Here is a 22445-nt window from a genome sequence, read left to right on the forward strand (position 1 = left end):
AAAAAATTATTAAAAGGAAAAGCAGAGCAATATCTTCTCCGATCAGAGAACGATACCAAAAACACTGGTAGATACTTTATAAAAGTTCATTAGCTCTTGACGCACATAAGAATTACAAAAGAGATCTATTTCCTTCCTGTCGTATGCCCAAATCGTACAGTTCGTATGCATACAAAGGGATATTGTTCAACTACGATTATGTGGGATCCATAACTACTATCTAAACCATTATTACGTTAACACATGAAAAATATCTTATTTTCTAACATGAAGAATACCTTACCTTTTAACACAAAGATGTCTAATAATGCTGTGCTGAACAATAAGTCATACTAGATCATGTCAATTATACAATATAACAAGCATTTAAATGACTTGTAAGCCTGACAGGAGTAAAAATTTTGCGTTCCCTTTACAATAATGAACGAGGAAACTTATCACTACTAAATCAAGCTCGAATCAAAATTACCTTGATTTATTGTGAGAAAGTTATTGACAAAACAACTAATAAACAGTGGCAACGTTAATGTAATAAGATCTTGGCATATCTGATGCAGGATTAAGAGATGATGCTAACTATCATGGAAGTGTATTAATTGTATCTGCAAAGTGCCAATTGACTGTGGTGGCTTTAACTGAAAACAGATAGTACTTAAGAAGGGAATACCTCACACCTGTGGTTCTATTTGAAAGGAGACTGTTCACTGATTCGAGGGATAAGTCTTCAAATTGAAGCTTGAAGTGACTGAAACGTTATAAAATGATTTTAGTTTTCCTACACATCGTGTCGTGGTTGGCGCTCGAGCTCACTGTAGTGTTGTAAGTGGAGGCTGAAATGGCTCCAAAATCAGTCGCTGGCGGAACCAACGACTCTTGTCAAAGGTAAAGTACAGATCATTCCGAACTTTCCCTAAGTTCCTCGACACATCGGCTCTGGTGGTGGCACTCAGAGGTGATCAGAGGGCCTCAGATGAAGTTGTTTATGCTAGAAAAGGTACATTGGGTCCGAGAGCCATTGTTGGGTTTTATTCACACTCCAAATAATACGATGTTTACTCTGTCCATGTTGTCACAAAGCAAATGGTAACTATTAGCGTGATATAAATTAAAACTTTGTCACATGGCGTAAGAAAAAATCTACACAACACAAGATAAAATAAATAGGTTAAAAAAATCTTGAAGTATAAATCATCATAAAAGAAATCACAATGCTAAACACTTATACAAGGTAGTATTTACACACAGTAAAATCTCTACAGAATTGCAAAATCATGAAAATCTATAACCGTTGAGGCTCAAAAATCACATCATAACTCTTTATGTGAAACTCTTGTGTCACTGTTTGTGACTCAATGTGGAAGTTTGTAAATACGATTTCGATTAATATTGTAGCTTTAAATTATTTTTATTGGAGTTTAACATACCCACAAATCAGTTATTCAACAAAATACCATAACTATCAAGTGTAAGTAGAACATGATTGCAAAATCAATTATAACATTTATTTGTATGACCTACTTATGCAGCATAATTCTATGTCAAATACGCTATGCTCTTGCTGGCCATCGTTCCTGAAAAATCATTGCAGAAAAAAAGAAAAACTAACATCAGTTCGAGTGAGAATTAGTTTGTCACACAAGAAGCTTAGTGTAAAAATCTAGGTATGAGATGTACGTGGTGTAATGGTCGCAAATCAATGTATTCGATGTCTGTTCACTTCTTAGTAGCACTCATAACAATCGTAGTAGTGTCCTAAGACAACCTGGTTGCGATATATGACCGTCCACAGTGTGTCCACAATGTCTTATTCACGCACACAAATTAGTCAAAACTGAATTATTGACAGGGATGTGATCTTCATCTGGTTATGTAAGTTCAGGTCTTTGATCATACCATAGCTGGCTACATTGAAATCTTCAGTTGCAGACTATGAATCAACTAAGTAACGTCCATTAAATATTGAGGGTTTGATGTCCTTCTGCTTTTAATGTTATCTGCTGTGACCAGTGTTGATACAAAGCTGGTGGTCAGACATTTGCTTTCACACAACAACAATTTACATGTCCATTGGTGTGGCACTGCAGAATCATATTGTTCTTTTTGCATGAAAGGTCTGGGTATTAAAGTAGTCGACGCGCTACTTGAAGTATCTCTTTTCATTGCAAACAGTGCATCTTTGAATGACACTGTCGTCGATCGCTCGTTGGTGGGGTGGCGAAGCAGGAAGACTTCCTGCAAGCAGCAACAGCAGATTGCGGTCGCATGGCGGCTCACGTAAGGCCAGGGATCACCTTCTGGAACCATCCCAAACATTGTCATCAGCTTAAGCTTTGACACACGGGTCTCCATCAGGAAGCAGCTTCAAGTGAATAGTGCAACTGCAGTCACTTGTCATAACTGTGCGGTATGCTGACCAGTTTTGGTGTGTGCGGATCATGCCCCTCCATGGTTCAAAACACATCCACTAATCTGTGTCGTCTCCCATATGCATTTCTAGCTATGGTATTTTGTTCGTTGTGCGCCCTTAAAAAAGTTTTGGAAATCAGTAGTGAAGAAGTGTAAATTTTAAGTTAACAAATCAGAATAACTCGACAAATAAGCTTCACACGATAATATGTGTAGAACCGAAAGTTAATTATTTTCGAGGGGGATGTCTGCTGGTGCTAAAATTAGCCCCCCATCCGAGTGGGTGCGAGAGGCCACTTTAAATTTTCAAACAGGAACCCAATTTTTTATTGCAAAATCACGTTTTACGTAGAAAACTACCTACATTTTGTCTTAAACATTTTTTTTTGGTTCTTGATAGTTGGCGCTGTAATTCAAGAAAATCCATCTTCTCATTTTTGCGTGGAAAATGGTTACTGATAAATAAAAAAAAACTTACTTCATAAATTTTGATTCACTAAATCTAAAACTCTCCCTATCTCCCCTGTATACAAGTATACACAAATATACACTCCTCTCTCATGCTCACAATTACTATCAATATATTCAAAGTATTGATTTACTTTATCATTATGTCACACCCAGAATCAGTCATATTAACACTAAATATTATAATACTTGTTCCTCCAATAAGTCAAAATACAACCACATGTACACAGCTATTATTATTGTGTCAAGGTTATGTCTAATGATGTGAACTAGTGATTCAGTCAGAATTCAATTCCACAACATCATATAACTATGCGATCTGGTTCTTTCATTACTCAACCCTCTGACATAATAATTTATCCTTAGTTTGTCCTTAAATCTTGTTTACGATGAATTATTACAACTTTAAAGTTTTGCAGATATGGTATAGGATTCATTTGGTTGGTAACTCGGAAACAGTATGTTAATGATTTAGTTCGTCATGCAGTTTTCTTTCTTTCTTTTTTTTCTTTATGCATTACGTTACATCAGACAGATCCACCAAAGCATAGCGGTTCTCTCCCAATCACACAAACTTGGTCATAAATCACCCTTCACTTCACATCCAAAGTACTGCGGCCACATAAACACTTTACACCAAATTTTATCCATTCCAGTAATCTCAATCTTTCCATTTATCATCTCATCTATAAAATTCCCCATTGTCTTTCCATCACCTCAAGGCTTTCTTCACTCAGGGAGGGTTATGATAAATTATAAAATGGGAAAAACAAATTTATATACAAATATTTACAAAATTTTCACCATCATTTATTGATGCAATTAAACTTTTCGATAGACAGGAGTATCCCAATCTTCATCTCTCAGTTTAGCCTGGTATTAATTCATATTGAACTTGTCCTCTTAAACAAATTGCACAGCGCAAAGAGACTAAACACTGATAAAAAGGATGCCAACGAATTATAGCAAAAAAAGCAATCAACTCCCAAATGTAAACGTAGGTTTCTGCGGCTATTGTCACGGTCAGTTAACTTGTTTTGTGTTTGATCGGATTGTCAACGTGTAAAACTACTTTTGCAAGTGACCAAAAAGTCGTACTTTTAGGTTTTCACAATGAGGTCACAAACTCAGAAAATTATTGTTGACAACTCCCAAATGAATATCACAGCTTTTGAATACAGCACAATGACATGGAACTCAACGCTTTTACTGACTTAAGGCCCTATAGTCTGCCGAGTTGCGGCAGCACCATATCCAAAATGACAGTGAAAACGCCTCTTCTAATTGTCTGACTGTATCTCCTCTTCCGTAGGTGGACGGTCGCTTGAAACCTGCCTACTCGCTTGGACTAATATTGTCCGTAATACTCCTCCCTGGGAACTGCTCTGGTATCACCCGATGTGCGAGTGAGACCACCTGATTTTCCACTGGCTAGAGTCTCACTACAAGCACGCGAGAACAGAAACTACGTAAAATATCCGACTGCTGTTAGAGCATTTTAATTTCCCCTCACTGTGTTTACACAGTGGTGATTAAAGTATTCACAGAGACTCGCTAGTACGTCTACTCAATAATCAATCAGAGTCTAAGTGCCTCTCCATTGCGCAAAAGATGGCGCACACAGACACACGTCCTCTGTGCTCACGGAGGAGCCTGAGATCCCGACTGGCTTTTCACAAAAACTCACAGCTTCGCTGTTGGATAAGAGTTGCAGAAGGATTGGACTTTCCTGTTCAGGCACAGGGCTCGTCTCTAAACGAGTACCCCTTCCTACTTCAAATCATATAGCCTTCTGCCAATCCGTGCTGAAGCACGTAGCAGTCGAGTGGAAACTTCCAGCAAAACTCCATCTGCCTAGTTTTCCGGAAGAGTGAATACGTTTATTTTCGTTTCAATTTAGGCTTCGGACGCTGGATTACGGCTGGGATGGAGCCGTTCCTCCGCATCAGGTTTCGTTTTCTACTCTACTTTACGGAGACTGTCATGACCCCAGCCCATATAAATGTGTATTGCTAAGAGAAGGCTTTCAGCCGAAGGGCCTGCGTCCCCTGTTGTACTTCGGAACGTGGCCGACCCTAGTGACACCACAGCGAGGAAGCCCGTGCAATGAAAATGTTCCGCCCCTACCACGCTAGTTCACAATGCCTCCTGTCGTTCTTGGCAAAAACATTTCTGACTGCCAGTTATCCCATGATGCTGCAGTATAGGAGATTACAATGTCATCCGCATTGCCCGTATATGTCAGTGTTTTAAATAACTTGTATTCGATGTCTTTTCGCAATTAAAATGAAAGTGCTGTTCTAATTGCTTGATGTAAGACAAACAAAAATCCGATCCTTACATTACTCTCTCCTTATCAACTGATTTTTGGCTGTGATCAAATAATAGCAGTGTTGATGTTTGATGCAGTAGAAAATCCTCTTGACCATAAATATAGTTCCTAATAAAAATTATTGTTATTACCCCCCTTACCAGCCAAATCCTTACAATATTTGATAGGAGTCTGTACAAAAATGGTTCAAATGGTTCTGAGCTGGGACTTAACTTCTGAGGTCATCAGCCCCCTAGAACTTAGAACTACTTAAACCTAACTAACCTAAGGACATAACACACATCCATGCCCCAGGCAGAATTCGAACCTGAGGCCGTTGCGGGCGCGCGGTTCCTGACTGCAGAGTCTAGAACCGCTCGGCCACTCCAGCCGGCCAGGAGTCTGTACATACATGCCATTTGTGCGCCTTGGTTTAGAACTACTGCTCTGCAGTTTTTAATATAAATCTAGCAACAGTTTTTAAGCAAATGATTTAGGTCTTTTACTGTTCCCTATGGGAGCCTCCTGCCATATCCTTTTTGAAATCAGGATACTAGAAATGTCATGCTAGACAAAACAATATCCGTCTAAGATCACGTAATACAACAAAACTTGGCAGAAGCATATGAGCATCAGTGATCACAATTTAAGGTTTATAGTACATGACTTCGTATCATCATTATATGTACTTATTTCAAAGCGAAGGCAAATCTAGTGTATCGTCTCACTAATGATCCACTTGTTTAACAATTCCCATACTGTTGATATCTCAAATTGGTGGCATGCATTTATCGTGTTTTGAACACTTTAATGCATACTCTGAACAATTATAGGACATGATACATGCATAGAAAATAAATGTATCTCTTAAAAACATTTCAGATCTAAGTATTTATAGAAATCAATAAAAAACTGTTTCTGACTGTGCAAGGAGACGCTGATAAAAAAGGTAAACTCGTGTTTGATTTGTGGGTTAACTGTAAAAGGTGCACACTGATCATTGCACCCAGCTGGCGGAACAAACAAACCAAGCACTCGCTTCATATACCACTGTCACTGGACGCTAACGTCGGCATTTGTCTTAGCTGAACTCACGTGAGGAGCTAAGGCACAATTACTGTGCTAGCGGAGAGTATTGCGAGCATTGCTGGTGCGATTGTGTGTAAGATGGTCCCCCAGCGTTGCCCTCTCGTCGTTGCTGATTTGTAGACTGGTTGTGTCAGTCGCTCAAACTCGTGCATGACTGACTGTGGTTGCACATTCGTGTCGATCATTTCTATGACTGGACTTTCGTCGCCTTAGCGTGTTGAGAGTATGTTAAAGTGGACATGAGAGCTGTGACTATTGGGAAGAGAGTGCCTTTTGACATACCTGTCTGTTGAAATGACTTTGTCAGCAATTTGCTGTGGGTCTCTGAAGTGATATATTTTATGAAAGCAGGTATATAAACTCATTATGTATTTTCATGGTGTATTAACCATCCAACTGCTCCAATTTTTTTTTTCTGTCTTTTAACTTCCCTTTACTTCTGTCTTTCCTCTTCCGTATTTGTGTCTTGTAACTTATTTCTCTTCTTGCTTGCCTCGTCTGTTAATTGCGACACATTGGGCCCATAAATCAAGAAGTTAGGTGGATTTCAGAATATCTTACTCACGATCATGTAGAATTCCGAGAGAATACATGCCTGCAAAGAGTCGGCATTTATGAGGGGATTTGTAAAGAGTTGTGTATGTCAATGACTTGTGCGTTGAAGAAGCTGTTGACCTACTTGTCCATAGTGGGATAATGCAGTGTTAGTGAACAGACGACAAAATGTTACAAGCAAATGAAGCAACTTCCTAAAACTTCTTTTAAGCTATTGACCCTTTCAGCTCTGTCACAATGACCCCAGCAGGCCGTCTCTTTCGACCACCCCCAGCAGGTAGATGCGGTGCTATTTCCCAAATGTCACGATGGCCGCACTTCCACAAGGGTGACGTGTGTCAGTTCCAGAACCACTTTCACCCCTCTGCGACGTTTGTCCACTCCAGCTGGCAGTTCCTCCGTCTCGGTGAAAACTTTTGTTTTCAACTGTCTCACCCACGTTCCGATGACTCACTGCTCACACCAAAGCCAGTGTCTTATTCCCAATGACTGCACTGACATACATAAGTGACTATATGACAGTAAAAGCTTATTTATCGAAAAGAATACATTTACCTTTTCAATTCATTCAGATCTTCATATTTATAGGAAAGCATAAAAATAACTTTACAAAAAAAATATTTGATTCCTGCAAAACAAGATTTACAAAAACTCTTTTTCTAAAATTCTGTTCTCTATATAAGTCTGTACAGAAAGATACTATCAAACTCATTCATCAATTCATTCATCTTTGGGAAATGGAGTGACAAGGAATCAAAGTTGTTCATACATCATCTGGATTAGTGGACTTAGCATTTGCCCAGTATCCCATGCTATTACTGTACAGCATAATCCATATGTTAGTTATCAATATTCTCCTCTGCTCTTCTTAGTGCTGGCTCCTCCCTGTACCTTTGTCTGGTTGTTTATTATCATGTGAACAAACACATCGTACCAAAAAAAATTTTTTTTTGAGTGTTGCCGTTATTCAGCCTACACATAATTAAGCTACAAATTTATAATTAACTTATACAACCGCCATTGATGATATACTGTACCTTACTAATCTTATATCTTACTAATCTCCTCTGATATCTTATACTCCTCTTCACACATGTTGTAATGTTTTGCCAATATGTGTCTACTGTCTTACTGTAATAATACTCTCTTCTCATTGTTAGTTTTCCTGTTAAGTAGCAATGAATGATAAGAAATCTGTAACTAAATACATCGACTTTAAGTGTCGAAACCCGCTTCTCTTGCAGCCAATAAACTAATATGTCCCTTCTATTCCATAATTCTCACGCATACCTCTAAATTTTCAATAAACACGTCCTTGCGATTGCGGTCAGCTCGTCCTAACGTCAACATCACAAAATACTCCACCGCGTTTGTGGATGGCCAATCATGTCACCATAAATATGCTTTCTTTCTCGATCTCGACATGGGGAAAGATACAAACATTAGAAGCAAGTCGCATTGATTGGAACATCGACAGCCAGCCGTAGTGACCGAGTGGTTCTAGGCGCTACAGTCTGGAATCGCGTGACCGCTACGGTCGCAGGTTCGAATCCTGCCTCGGGCATGGATGTGCGCGATGTCCTTAGGTTAGTTAGGTTAAAGTAGTTTTACGTTCTAGGGGACTAACGAATTCAGAAGTTAAGTCCCATAGTGCTAAAAGCACTTTTTTTTAACATCGACCTAAGAAGACGTCAATATAGTCGCAACACAGACCTTTAGCTCCTGCTCTTCGCCATTACGTAGGACTCAATATGCACCATTTCGTGTAGGGCTCTGTGATTCCTTACCATCTAATATATATATATATATATATATATATATATATATATATATATATATATATATATACAGAGAGAGAGAGAGAGAGAGAGAGAGAGAGAGAGGAGGAGTCTGTTTTCCATTCGTTTGTTAAGTCTTTAGTCTCGTACCTCAACTGGCACATTCTGTTCACAATGTCTGATAACACATCGCTGGTACAAGGCTCAACATTCAAGACAGTAACTTCTTTCCATCACTCAATCCTAGAGCACAGGGATTCCCTCAGCACAGTGTATCTCCGCAATATACTTTCTTTCAGCAGTGCTAGTTTTGCAGGGTTCGCAGGAGAGCTTGGAAGGTAGGAGACGAGATACTGGCAGAAGTAAAGCTGTCAGGACGGGGCGTGAGTCATGCTTGGGTAGCTCAGTTGGTAGAACACTTGTCCGCGAAAGGCAAAGGTCCCGAGTTCGAGTCTCTGTCCGGCACACAGTTTTAATCTGCCAGGAAGTATCATATCAGCGCACACTCCGCTGCAGAGTGAAAATCTCATTCTGGGAACATCCCCCAGGCTGGGGCTAAGCCATGTCTCCGCAATATCCTTTCTTTCAGGAGTGCTAGTTCTGCAGGGTTCCAGGATAGCTTCTGTAAAGTTTGGAAGGTAGGAGACGAGATACTGGCAGAAGTAAAGCTGCGAGGACGGGGCGTGAGTCGTGCTTGGGTAGCTCCGTTGGTAGAACACTTGCCCGCGAAAAGCAAAGGTCCCGAGTTCGAGTCTCGGTCCGGCACACAGTTTTAATATGCCATTAAGTTTCAGTTCCAAGAATGTTAGCCATTCACTTAGTATTGTGCTTTATAATACGTATGTGCACATAAATCAAGAGGGTTCACGGAAATGTCACCGAAATGACTTTCATTCTGGACGATATCTTGGAATTTACACCTTAGTGTCTTCAGTTGTTTCTAATAAAGGTTTTCCGCTTTTCTATCGTAAATTGTGTACCATTGTCTGAGAGAAATGCTTCACGTTTATGAATGCTCACAAAATTATCTGATTGTAGGCATCAAATTAGAGACGTACGCGTCACGTTACTGACTGCATCCAGCTGTAAATATTTACGAAATACGCCAAAGAATACTATCACGCAGCTGCCTCCACTTTTTACTCGAGGGGGATTTCCAAAATGTTGATAGCGGTAGTTTGTAGCGGTTAGGACGTTTTCACTGTTCAATGTTTCCCTTGCGTATCAATTGATTTACCTGCTTCACAATTCCAATCGCTTCTGATTGCATTCGAAAGGCGTACAACATTTTGCAACTCGTCTCTCACGTCCACGCCATTATTCTAGCGTGTCTCACAACCCCTTTGACTAGCACACTGGGGCTAATTTGCCTGGCCGGTGGCCAACAATGCGGAACAGCTGTCATATATCTTGTCACAAAACTCAATTCCTTGAATATCGTTCGAGCTACATGGAATGACGCGAAAAGATTAATTGTTCACCGCGGGGTGGAGTTCATGTTGTCCTGGTGCAGTTGTCGTGAACTACCATAGTTCGAGTACGTTTTCCTCCATAATACGAGTGATAAATCAATATTATACATTGGCTGCTCTGACATAGCTTTGTTCATTAGTGGCAACCAAATGACTATGATTAATTTTGTTTAAGTGAAGCATATGATAGATGCACTATCTCTATCGAATGTAGATGTGCGGGAGTCCAAAAACCGCATGTTATTTTTCAGTTCTATTATCTCACGGTCCACGGATTGCAGTTCGATGCTGACGTTTCCAACGTGTCCATTGTGGCTCTTATCAATTTTATATAACCGTTTTGTAACCGCTTGGAAACCCATGCTTTTATACTTCTTTAATGATTGTGGAACGCCGTTCCGATATCGCTGTGAATTTGTTTAGTCTGATCCTGGCACCATTTTCAAATACGTTCATTTTGCGTTTGCTATAGAGCAGATACTTTGTCACTGATTGTTTCAGTTACTTCTTTATTCTTTCACATGGTCCACTTGGATGTCTCTTCTATCATCGCAGAAACCTGTTTAGCATGTTCCTCATTAACGTGTTTTTCTATTTCGTCTCTGATATTATTTATTCTTTGAGGTATACACGAACTTGCAAAAGGTTTGATGAATTTAAGCTCGCTCACAAGGTGAGTGGTTTCCCTCAGCTTTGATTTGGCCAGTCCTAGCTATTTTGTAATCTGTGGTATTTATTTATTCAGCTGCTTGGTTTTGTTCCTTACTGATCTGATTTTCTTCTGACTACGTCTGATATCGATTCAATTCTAGACAACATACCTGACACCTTGTCTGGAGGATCTGCATAGCTGCACTTTCCTGTATGTTTTCAGATTTTGTAGTCAACATTTCCTAATTGTCCAACCTACATCCAGTTCGAGTACGTAAATCCCTTTCGATTTCAGAATGCATTTCTGACTATAAAAACTGATAATAATCCCTCCAGTTAGTATTGCTCACCTATTAAGCTTGAATTATATTCCAAATACATAACAAGGTTTATTACGAAATTACAAAAACAATACGTAGTTCTATGTTCAAGAAGGGGACATAGATGTTATGTAAACAAATGCAACTGCTAAAATTCACTTAAGTAAAAAAAATCCAATTAGCTACAGCTAACTAAATTGTGCAGAATGTTGCTATTACAGTTTTCCTGTTCTGCTCGGGTGAACCATCTACAGCTAGATCCCAGTGCAGAATTTGCTACCCTCAAATACCAAGACAAGACTAAAAATGTAACTTTCTTTCTATGTTTTTGTTGTGTTTTTATTATCTTGAATTCATGTGACATTTTTCTACCTTACTTTCCATACATAAATTATATATTCACATAGGCCCTACTTTGTCGCCTAGTACTAGGACTTTGTATACTATTACAATAAAAGATGCTGCAAAACTGTGTCACTGCCAAGTAATATTGTTCGATGACACCTGGACAATATCTAGAAAGGTCTACTACAATGTAGTACAGAAGGTAGCGGAAAGAAAAATGGAATGATTCGAACGGGGAGGCAATGATATGATATTGTTCTGGAAACAAAAAACAGTTTTCTGTTAAAGGTACACTTAAGAGATACAATAACTTTTTTAATTAATTCGTAAAACTTTTCCGAGTATGCACTCGCATTTACATTCGTTTATTTTCATGACGTAGGGTTTAGTACACAATCGCTTTCAATTGCATTCATGTAATTGGTAGTGGCGGATCAGTTAATAAAATTCTTTTTTGCTGCTTCTGTTGATGAAGTAAGACGACGTTCTTCAGTACGTTTGGCAGTGTTGACTCCTTTTGGGTGGCTGAACACTTCTCGAAGGACATTATGGGGCTGGGAAACTCAGTGAAATTGATATCACTCTTTTGGAATGGAGTGCGATAGCAATTTTTAGTATGGTGTACAAGGTGGAACCACTAGGAACCGTTTAAACCCTATGACAAAAATTCAGTTTATTCCAAGCAGTGTTCTTGTTTCACACCATTCTCTGTCGTGATCATGAAGTGGTGCGACATTGGCACTCGAGTGAATAAAATGGCAAAAAGTCGTTCTAAGACTATGAAGTTCGGCAGAACCTTCGGTGGCACCCACCCATATTTACCAATTATTTTAAGAATGTGCCTTTACTGAGAATAGCTGCGAATTACTCCTACGCGCCTGAGGGCAGCAATTTGCCATGTAAGTGTGTCGTTACCTATCCGCAGTTGCTTTGGGCTACATTGCAGATTTATTCTGCAAATATAAACTATGATATTTTCAATAAATTGGGATGGATGCCACCGAGGGTTTTGTGGAACCGCGGGATGGGGGGTTGGGGGGGGGGGGGTGTAGAAGGACGTGAAGCCACCCTTAGCCGCTTCATTCTTGCATGTGGCAATGTCGCGTCGTTCCGTGAGCAAGTCACAAAAGGACATGAAATAGAAATACTGAAAAATACATAAGACCTCTTTGCTGCTTTGTATCATGTTCACATTTCGTCAAATGATCTTGAACGATCACTAGGTTTCACCCAGTACACCATAGCTCTCATAGCTCAAACGGTGGTCGTACTGCACGACGGAGGGTTGCGGTGACGTTCGGCGCCCCAAGCAGAGATGTGGTTTCATTGATGTCCCTTTAGCCACATCCTAAGGCTTTCCCGTTTCGATGCTGAGTGGCGGTGTGCCTGAAATGTTTCCTCGGCCACCTATAAGGAAACCAAGCGATTTCAACACTGGATGTCATGGTCCTGCCGCGCGGGATTAGCCGAGCGATCATGGGCGCTGCAGTCAAGGACTCTGGGGCTGGTCCCGGCGGAGGTTCGAGTCCTTCCTCGGACATCGATGTGTGTGTTTGTCCTTAGGATAGTTTAGGTTAAGTAGTGTGCAAGCTTAGAGACACCTTAGCCGTTGAGTCCCATAAGATTTCACACACATTTGAACATTTTTAAACATGGTCCTGACTTCCACCGCAGAGACGTCCTAACAAGAGGTGGAAGGTGGGTAAATGGGACTGTAACGGCCTTCCAATCATTTGACACATCCACGATGTCGGACAGAAGTGCAACGAAATTTGGTAGCAACGTAATATCATGTATCCACTTTACGAGTCACGTGATTTTCAGAGATCTGTCGAACCTTGCTGTTCGAAGCGTCACTGAGCCCGAGGATGACATCGCAGGGCGGCATGCTTCTGCATCATAACAGAAAAATAGGGATTTATGAGTTTTAGTGGGACACAATTAGGGAGTTTAGAAGAAGTGGTCCTTTAATTCTGTTGACAAGTGTAGTAGAGATTTTGCAGTGGTAGTAACTCAGAATCATTTTCCCTTTAACAGAAAAATTTTTCGTCAGAAGAAGAGTCCTGCGACGGGCGTCTGCACGGCGCAGTGGCAGCTATTCCTCACTGATCCGGAGTACAAATTTCTTGAGAAAAATCACTAACTTAAATGGAAACTTAGCACAAACTATGCAGACTTCGCTCATGACGTAATGATACCTATATCAACTATGTGGAGAATACGGAATAAACATGTCTTTTGAATTAACAGAAAACCGACACGCACCGATATTACCGTAAGCGCTATAAATACCATTGTTCAACTTCCTGATTGCTCGCCTAGTACGCCTACAGTCATAAAAAAGTGAAATAAAGAAAGATTTTCATAAACTGACAGAAGTCTGTGCAGGAACGACTACAAAATGTTTGATAATGTCCGATAACAATAAAACTTATACAAAAATTACCAAAACGAAATGATTCACTATGAACAGAGATAGGGCTCTCGCTGACTGTAGCCGAAAGACAGATACTCATTGTTGTATTGCAACATCTAATGGCAAAATTTCACAGAAAATTACTTCTTCAAAGAAATCAAACTTTATAGTTCGTTTTCAGATGAACAGTATTTTTGGATTACTAATCTGTTATAAAACTGGACTTAATCGTGGTAACTTCGTGAAGTCAGGCATGTATAAAATTAACTGCAGTAACTGTAACTAGCATGACGTGCTTCGTTCATTTGCGGCACATTTGAAAGGGCGTCCACGTTCCCAGAAGAAAGTGGTCTATGGCACACGTTTCTGAGGATAAATACTAAGCAGCAGAAATGAGAAGGGATGTGTTAAATACAGCAGCGCGGGATTAGCCGAGTTTTCTCAGGCGCTGCAGTCTTGGACTGTGCGGCTGACCCGCGGGGGTTCGAGTCCTCCCTCGGGCTTGGGTGTGTGTGTTCGTCATTAGGATAATTTAGGTTGAGTACTGTGTAAGCTTAGAGACTGATGACCTTGGCAGTTAAGTCCCTTAAGACTTAACACACACTTTTTTTGTTAAATACAGTGCCCAAGGGAAGGCTGCTCGGTGTTCTAGAAGAAGTGAAAGTATTTAGAAAGAGAAATTTCCTTCAGAACAAATTTTAAAAGAACTGGGCAACGTTGGTTAGTACTATAATTTAATATTTGTTTAAGGATTTTCCCCAGTGACCAGATGTTTTGACGTTACACCTTGAAGTGCGGTGCATTAGAAAGCAGAAATGATCCTGATGCTGACACTTGCTGCCTCGTACAACACTGAAGTAACAGCGAGACCTCTTCCTCGTGAGCCGTCTACTCAACGGCTGAGAAGGATCACGAAGTTAGACAGCGTGCCGAGATAGCGACCTGTGTTGGCTGCAATAAACTCGTCAGCCTTACGATGTTTTCACTCTGCTTGTAGTACTTTGCACTTCATATTTTTGTATATTAATTTTTTTTAAGGTAATACGCACTACATTGATTTACGGCTTTAGTTGTGTTTCCATCGTCAAGTAGCAGTCTGGGCGTTTATAATATGATCTTTTTTTCTTGAGAACCTTCCCATTTTATGATAATTCAGGACTGAATTACCCTATGATCTTCAGTTAGATTTGTAATATTTATTTTCTACATTATGTTAATTTTTGTTTAATGAGATAAACTTATTCATGCACCTACCTCTAACAAGGTTTCACGGTTATGTTCACCATTAATTTTTGTATGCAGTACATAATATATATATATATAATTACAAAAGTGTATGTAGAATGGTTTTATCTGTTTCTTGCAGGTCAGGGTATGGTTACTTGGTCGATAGACACCGACCATTCTGCCAAGCTGTTGTTGTTGTTGTGGTCTTCAGTCCTGAGACTGGTTTGATGCAGGTCTCCATGCTGCTCTATCCTGTGAAAGCTTCTTCATCTCCCAGTACCTACTGCAACCTACATCCTTCTGAATCTGCTTAGTGTATTCATCTCTTGGTCTCCCTCTAAGATTTTTACCCTCCACGCTGCCCTCCAATACTAAATTGGTGATCCCTTGATGCCTCAGAACATGTCCTACCAACCGATCCCTTCTTCTGGTCAAGTTGTGCCACAAACTTCTCCCCAATCCGATTCAGTACTTCCTCATTAGCTATGTGGTCTACCCATCTAATCTTCAGCATTCTTCTGTAGCACCACATTTCGAAAGCTTCTATTCTCTTCTTGTCCAAACTATTTATCGTCCATGTTTCGCTTCCATACAAATACTTTCAGAAATGACTTACTGACACTTAAAACTATACTCGATGTTAATAAATTTCTCTTCTTCAGAAACGCTTTCCTTGCCATTGCCAGTCTGCATTTTATATCCTCTCTATTTCGACCATCATCAGTTAATTTGTTCCCCAAATAACAAAACTCCTTTACTACTTTAAGTGTCTCATTTCCTAATCTAATTCTCTCAGCATCACCCGACTTAATTCGACTACATTCCATTATCCTCGTTTTGCTTTTGTTGATATTCATCTTATATCCTCCTTTCAAGACACTATCCATTCCATTCAACTGCTCTTCCAAGTCCTTTGCCGTCTCTGACAGAATTACGATGTCATCGGCGAACCTCAAAGTTAATATTTCTTCTCCATTGATTTTAATACCTACTCCGAATTTTTCTTTTGTTTCCTTCACTGCTTGCTCAATATACAGATTGAATAACATCGGGGAGAGACTACAACCCTGTCTCACTCCCTTTCCAACCACTGCCTCCCTTTCATGTCCTTCGACTCTAATAACTGCCATCTGGTTTCTGTACAAATTGTAAATAGCCTTTCGCTTCCTGTATTTTACCCTTGCCGCCTTCAGAATTTGAAAGAGAGTATTCCAGTCAACATTGTCAAAAGCTTTCTCTAAGTCTACAAATGCTAGAAACATAGGTTTGCCCCTCCTTAAGTCCTAGGCTCAGTATTGCCTCACGTGTTCCAACATTTCTACGGAATCCAAAGTGATGTTCCCCGAGGTCGGCTTCTACTAGTTTTTCCATTCGTCTGTAAAGAATTCGCGTTAGTATTTTGCAGCTGTGACTTATTAAACTGATAGTTCGGTAATTTTCACATCTGTCAACACCTGCTTTCTTTGGGATTGCTTGCCGAGCATCCTGTATAAATTTGTAATCAGTACAGAGTAAATAATACACGAAAATTTTTCTTCGACTTCTAAGTATTTCGCCAAAAAGCCTTACGTCTTCAGACGATGACGCCGGAATAGCCGGGAAGAACTTTGTTTTCACGTACTAATCTGATTTACGAAATGAAATGAAAGTAGCTGTCAAGCGCATTTCCAAGAAGCGCATGGAATGTTATGATTTCGGGTAGGTCATGACGTTGTGCCAGTTTTATCTTTGACAGCTCTTGAGAGCTAAATCGTGTAAGGGAAACGCCCTTAATGTACTGTCGCAAGGCGGTCTTTTTTGTCATCTAAATTGATACGAGGCAGATTATCTGCTCTAGTGCGCATATAAAGACTCAATGCCAGACTGTTGTGCATATTCTAAATACTAAAGACGCCCAGAACGTGTTGCATACTATCCATCATGAAAGGTAAGTGAAAATTCCTGTTGTAAGTTGGAAAGTAAAAGTTGTTCCGACGATACTCACTTGTAACATTTTTTAAACTTTCGTGTGTGCAAAACAGTGATTATTACCTGTAAAACGCGTATTACATGCGAACTGTGCAGAAAATATTTCTCAGACAATAGTCTATGAACAACTGCTACTTACCTGCTAGAATACAAGGGAATGCCTTGCGGCTTCTGTGTGTCAGACATATACTGGACACTCATTAGATTTCTCGCATGACTGTAAATTATATTAATAAATTTCGTTATTTTAGGAAGGCGACAGTCACTCTCAAATTCCATGGCGAAACGGGGATCAACATTTTTTTTTAACAGAACCCAGTTTTTATGAATTTAACCACAATGTAGAGACCTCCTGATCAGAATTGTATTTCTTTTGTCGTAGAGCTATGAAATTTAAATTGGTACTTACTATTCTGATGTAAATATACGGTATATTACTAGGCAAGTCTTTTATAATGTACTTTGTTGACTAATAATGGAAGCAGAAGCAATGATGTTGTTGGGGACACTTTCAGTTATCGTTGCACCACATACATAAGAAACATAAACTAGTTGAAATACAGACGTACAAGGAACAACGATTCGCGATTTAGTGTAGTTGACGTTAATAGTGACAAGGAAGTCATCCTGGGACAAATAAAAGAGAATATTAGGATAATTGGCAGACAGATACAATTATTAAAAAGAAAAGGAATAAAAGAAGTGGTCAGGTACGCGTAGGACTGGCGCACTGAGAGTTTCGTAGAAACATAATTATGCACGTAGACAGTTCATTCATTTCGGGAATGAGAATCTCGGCCACTTTTGCCTGATATCAACATTGATTTTTACAAGATATTGATTGCCCGGGTGATTGCAAGATTTTTGAGAATATTTCAATTTAATCAACACAGACGTGGCATACAGTAACTGCCGGATGCAAGCGACCGTAATTATAATAATCAACAGTTCTGCATTCAGGTTGAATGGATCGAAGTGGTAAAAGTCAAACATCACACAAGGAATCACTTCGTTGTTCATGTGACGCGTTTCGGAATTTAGCCATCATCAGATACCCAGGAGCCATCCCGCACATATTTTCGAGCAGTATGTGAAACAAAAATTCGCAGATTAATGCAGTAATCGCTCCTGAATATCTAATGATGGAAAAATTCTGAAACGCGTCATATGAACAACAAATCCATTCTTTTCCTGATGTTTGACTTTTATGATTGCAGCCCAGTCAGCCTGAATGCAGAACTACTAATTGTTTTGATTTCAAGTTTGACGTCGGATGGCAAACGGTAAAATAAATATTTTATCGTGTGATTTACTTACAACGATTTTCTGATTTTTTCCCCTTTACTTCTACTATGAAACGTTGCTTCTTGCCAAATTTCATTTTATTAGGTCAACGGAATATACCCTATAGGTTTTGATGACTGAGTTCACTAGTATCCAGATGTGTGACGTGAATGGTAGTATCTTTTGGTTGGATTGGCTTAGAAGCTTACATTTATTTCATCGCCAAAGAACTATAGACCTTTATACGTGATATAAGTTTCAGATCATGTCTTTTCTGAGGAAAAGTAGCCTTGACAGTCGGACAGATTTGGAGTCAGATAAGAAAAGAAAAACGTTTTTTCGTGCGGCTTAGCAGCAAATTTACGGTATTAAGATTCTTTTCCTTTGGTTGTACTGTGAAATATTATATCTGCCAAAATTCATGATTCTAGGCCAAATGGAAGTACCCTATACGTATTGGTGAGCGAGTTTGTGAATACCAAGACATGCGACATAAATGGTGGTGACTTTGAAGCTTCAGGATTTTACACTGCGAAGAGACTATTCAGCTCAGTATGTGACATGAACGTCAGCTTGATACTATTATTAATAGTATGACAGACGGACGGACAGATAGGCAGGCAGGCAGGCAAGCAAAAAATTGATCATATAGTGGTACCGGTTTTACTAACTGAGTTATGAAACCATAAAAAGGATTTAAATCATGCAGACAGTCTTACTGAACGAAAATTTTGCTTTAAATAACACTCCCAAGTCTGTCTCCATTCTGAAAGCAATCTAAGGAGTTCAGACTGTTTATCGTATTAACATTACTACAATATCGGTATTCATTATATCTGAAAGCAATGGAAACATGTAAATCTATGCACACTAGAATAAATCCCTTGAGCAGTAAAACAGAGAAACGACTCGTGGCGATAACGTATTAGACCTTCTGGTGACAAACAGACCCGAAATATTTGAAACAGTTAACGCAGAACAGGGAATCAGTTATCATAAAGCGGTTACAGCATCGGTGATTTCAACCGTAAAGAGAAATATTAAAAAAAGGTAGGAAGATTTTTCTGTTTAGCAAAAGTGACAAAAAGCACATTTCAGAGTACTTGACGGCTCTCAAGTACAGGTAGTGCTGAGGATCAGTGGACAAAGTTAAAAACCATCGTACAATATTTATTAGATGAGATTGCGCCAAACAAGATCGTAAGAGATGGAAAAGAGCCACTGCGGTACAACAACTGAGTTAGAAAACTGCTACGGGAGCAAACATAAACATAGCCAAAGCCTTGCAGACAAAAATTGCACGAAGCGAAATGTAATGTGAAGAGAGCATTACGAGTGGCGTTCAACGAATCAGAAAGTAAAGTTCTATGTACTGACCTGGCAGAAAATCCTAAGAAAGTTTGGTCTTATGTCAAAGCGGTAGGTGGATCGAAACAAAATGTCGAGACACTCTGTGACCAAAATGGTACTGAAACAGAGGACGACAGACTAAAGGCCAAAATACTGTCTTTTCCAAAGCTGCTTCACAGAGGTAGACTGCACTGTAGATCCCTCTCTAGATTGTCGCACAAATGACAAAACGGTAGATATCGAAATAGATGACAGAGGGATAGAACAACAATTAAAATCGCTCAAAAGAGGAAGGGCTGCTGGAACTTACACAGAGTAACCAAAGGAACTTGGCCCCTTTCTTGCAACGGTGTACCGTAGGTCTCTACGAGAGCGTAGCATTCCAAAAGACTGGAAAAAGGTACAGGTCGTCCCCGCTTTCAAGACGGGACGTCGAACAGATGTGCATAACTATAGACCTACATCTCTAACGTTGATCAGTTCCAGAATTTTGGAACACGTATCATGTTCGAGTATAATGACTCTTCTGGAGACTAGAAATCTACTCTGTAGGAATCAGCAAGGGTTTCGAAAAAGACTATCGTGTGAAACACAGATCGCTCTATTCGTCCATGAGACTCAGAGGGCCATAGACATGGCTTCCCAGGTAGATGCCGTGTTTCTTGACTGCCGGAAGGCGTTTGATACAGTTCCTCACAGTCGTTTAAAGAACAAAGTAAGAGCATATGGACTGTGAGACCAATTGTGTGATTGGATTGAAGAGTTCCTAGATAACAGAATCCAGCATGTCATTCTTAATGGAGAGAAGTCTTCCGAAGTAAGAGTGACTTCAGGTGTGCAGTGGAGTGTCGTATGACCGTTGCTATTCACAATATATATGTAAATGACATTGTGGATAACATCGGAAGTTCACTGAGGATTTTTGATGCTCTAGTATATCGAGAGGTTGTAACAATGGAAAATTGTACTGAAATGCATGAGGATGTGCAACGAATTGACGCATGGTGCAGGGAATGGCAATTGAATCTCAATGTAGACAAGTGTAATGTGCTGCGAATACATAGAAAGATAGATCCCTTATCATTTAGCTACAAAGTAGTAGGTCAGCAACTGGAAGCAGTTAATTCCATAAATTATCTGGGAGTACGCATTAGGAGTGATTTAAATTGGAATGATCATATGTAATTCATCGTCGGTAAAGCAGATGCCAGACTGAGATTCATTGGAAGAATCCTAAGGAAATGGAATCTGAAAATAAAGGAAGTAGGTTACAGTACGCTTGTTCGCCCACTGCTTGAATATTGGTCAGTAGTGTGGGATCCGTACCAGACAGGGTTGATAGAAGAGATAGAGAAGATCCAACGGAGAGCAGCGAGCTTCGTTACAGGATCATTTAGTAATCGCGAAAGCGTTACGGAGATGATAGATAAACTCCAGTGGAAGACTCTGCAGGAGAGACGCTCAGTAGCACGGTATAGGCTTTTGTTGAAATTTCGAGAACATACCTTCACCGAGGAGGCAAGCAGTATATTACTCCCTCCTACGCATATATCGCGAAGAGACCATGTGGATAAAATCAGAGAGATTAGAGCCCCCACACAGGCATACCGACAATCTTCCTTTCCATGAACAATACAAGACTGGAATAGAAGGGAGAACCGATAGAGGTAGTCAAGGTACCCTCCGCCACACACCGTCAGGTGGCTTGAGTAGTATGGATGTAGATGTAGATGTAGATTGTATGACCATCCTCTCAGTTAATATTTCCACCTTTATAAGAAGTGATACATGGTTAAATGTCAACTCTGAGGAAAAATGTTTACATCAACATTTGTATCACAGTTATCAGCAGAGGTACTTTTATACTTACTCAGAGCTATTGAGCTGTGTGTTTATACGTTTTCTTAGCAAAGAAGTGCAATGCACACCACGGTTACGCCAGTCCAGACCTGACTACTCTTTTTGTTCCAGTGCTGGCTTCTCTTCTGGCTGTGTGCGTGCTGGCAGCCGTGGTGATGGCGGCCCCCAACTGCCCGCAGTACGACGGCTCCACGCCCGTCTTCTTCCCTGACGAGAACGACAGCAGCAGCTTCTACGAGTGCAGCAACGGCAGGTCCGTCCACATGGCCTGCCCCACTGGCACCGTCTGGAACTCCAACATCAACACCTGCGACTGGCCCCAGTCCAGGAAGTAGGAAACGCTGGATGATTATCTCCCCCGTGATATCACATTACTTGACATGACACTCTAAATGCATTCGAATTGGTTTCACACTGTACTCTAGTGTAATATTTAACTCTTAATAAACGGAAATAAAATAAAAGTGACTTGTTATTAGGAAACAATAATACTACGAAGTCCTTTAATGCGGGATATAGAAAAGTGTTCAAATGATTCAAATAGCTCTGAGCACTAGGGGACTCAACTTCTGACGTCACCAGTCCCCTAGAACTTAGAACTACTTAAACCTAACTAACCTAAGGTCATCGCACACATCCATGCCCGAGACAGGATTCGTACCTGCGACCGTAGCGGTCTACAAAAGTGTCATTAATATTTGATGATATTGAAACAAGTTAATGATTGCGGTCAAAGCGCCGATTATGTACTTTGTCGAAAATGGTGGTGAAATATTGACCTCGCGTTGCTTAGTGTGACGGTTCAAATCCCTCTTGAGCAATCCAGATTTAGATATTATATTGTTTCCCTAAATTTCTCAGGTATTTGTCTACATAAATTTTAATCTAGTTTTGTTGTTCTTTCTTGCCTATTTTGAAATCGTACTCTGATGTTAAGCCTTAGTC

At 40.0% G+C, this 22445-nt stretch overlaps 1 protein-coding gene across 4 annotated transcripts in view; it reads left to right on the plus strand.

Moving 5' to 3' along the window:
* The window catches only part of LOC126355213 (peritrophin-1-like), an 84688-nt gene extending 62724 nt beyond the window's left edge, over positions 1–21964 (plus strand). For 3 of the 4 annotated variants that reach the window (XM_050005470.1, XM_050005463.1, XM_050005471.1), the window contains exon 2: positions 21612–21964. In XM_050005470.1, coding sequence (XP_049861427.1) covers positions 21612–21835 — 224 coding nt within the window. In that variant the 3' untranslated portion in view covers positions 21836–21964. Of the gene's footprint in view, positions 1–16882; positions 16966–21611 lie in introns of those variants that run through there. The other variant, XM_050005469.1, reaches the window with a different exon arrangement.
* The last annotated feature ends 481 nt before the right edge of the window (positions 21965–22445 follow it).

The sequence above is a fragment of the Schistocerca gregaria genome, chromosome 3, assembly GCF_023897955.1.
Source record: "Schistocerca gregaria isolate iqSchGreg1 chromosome 3, iqSchGreg1.2, whole genome shotgun sequence".
Classification (NCBI taxonomy): domain Eukaryota; kingdom Metazoa; phylum Arthropoda; class Insecta; order Orthoptera; family Acrididae; genus Schistocerca; species Schistocerca gregaria.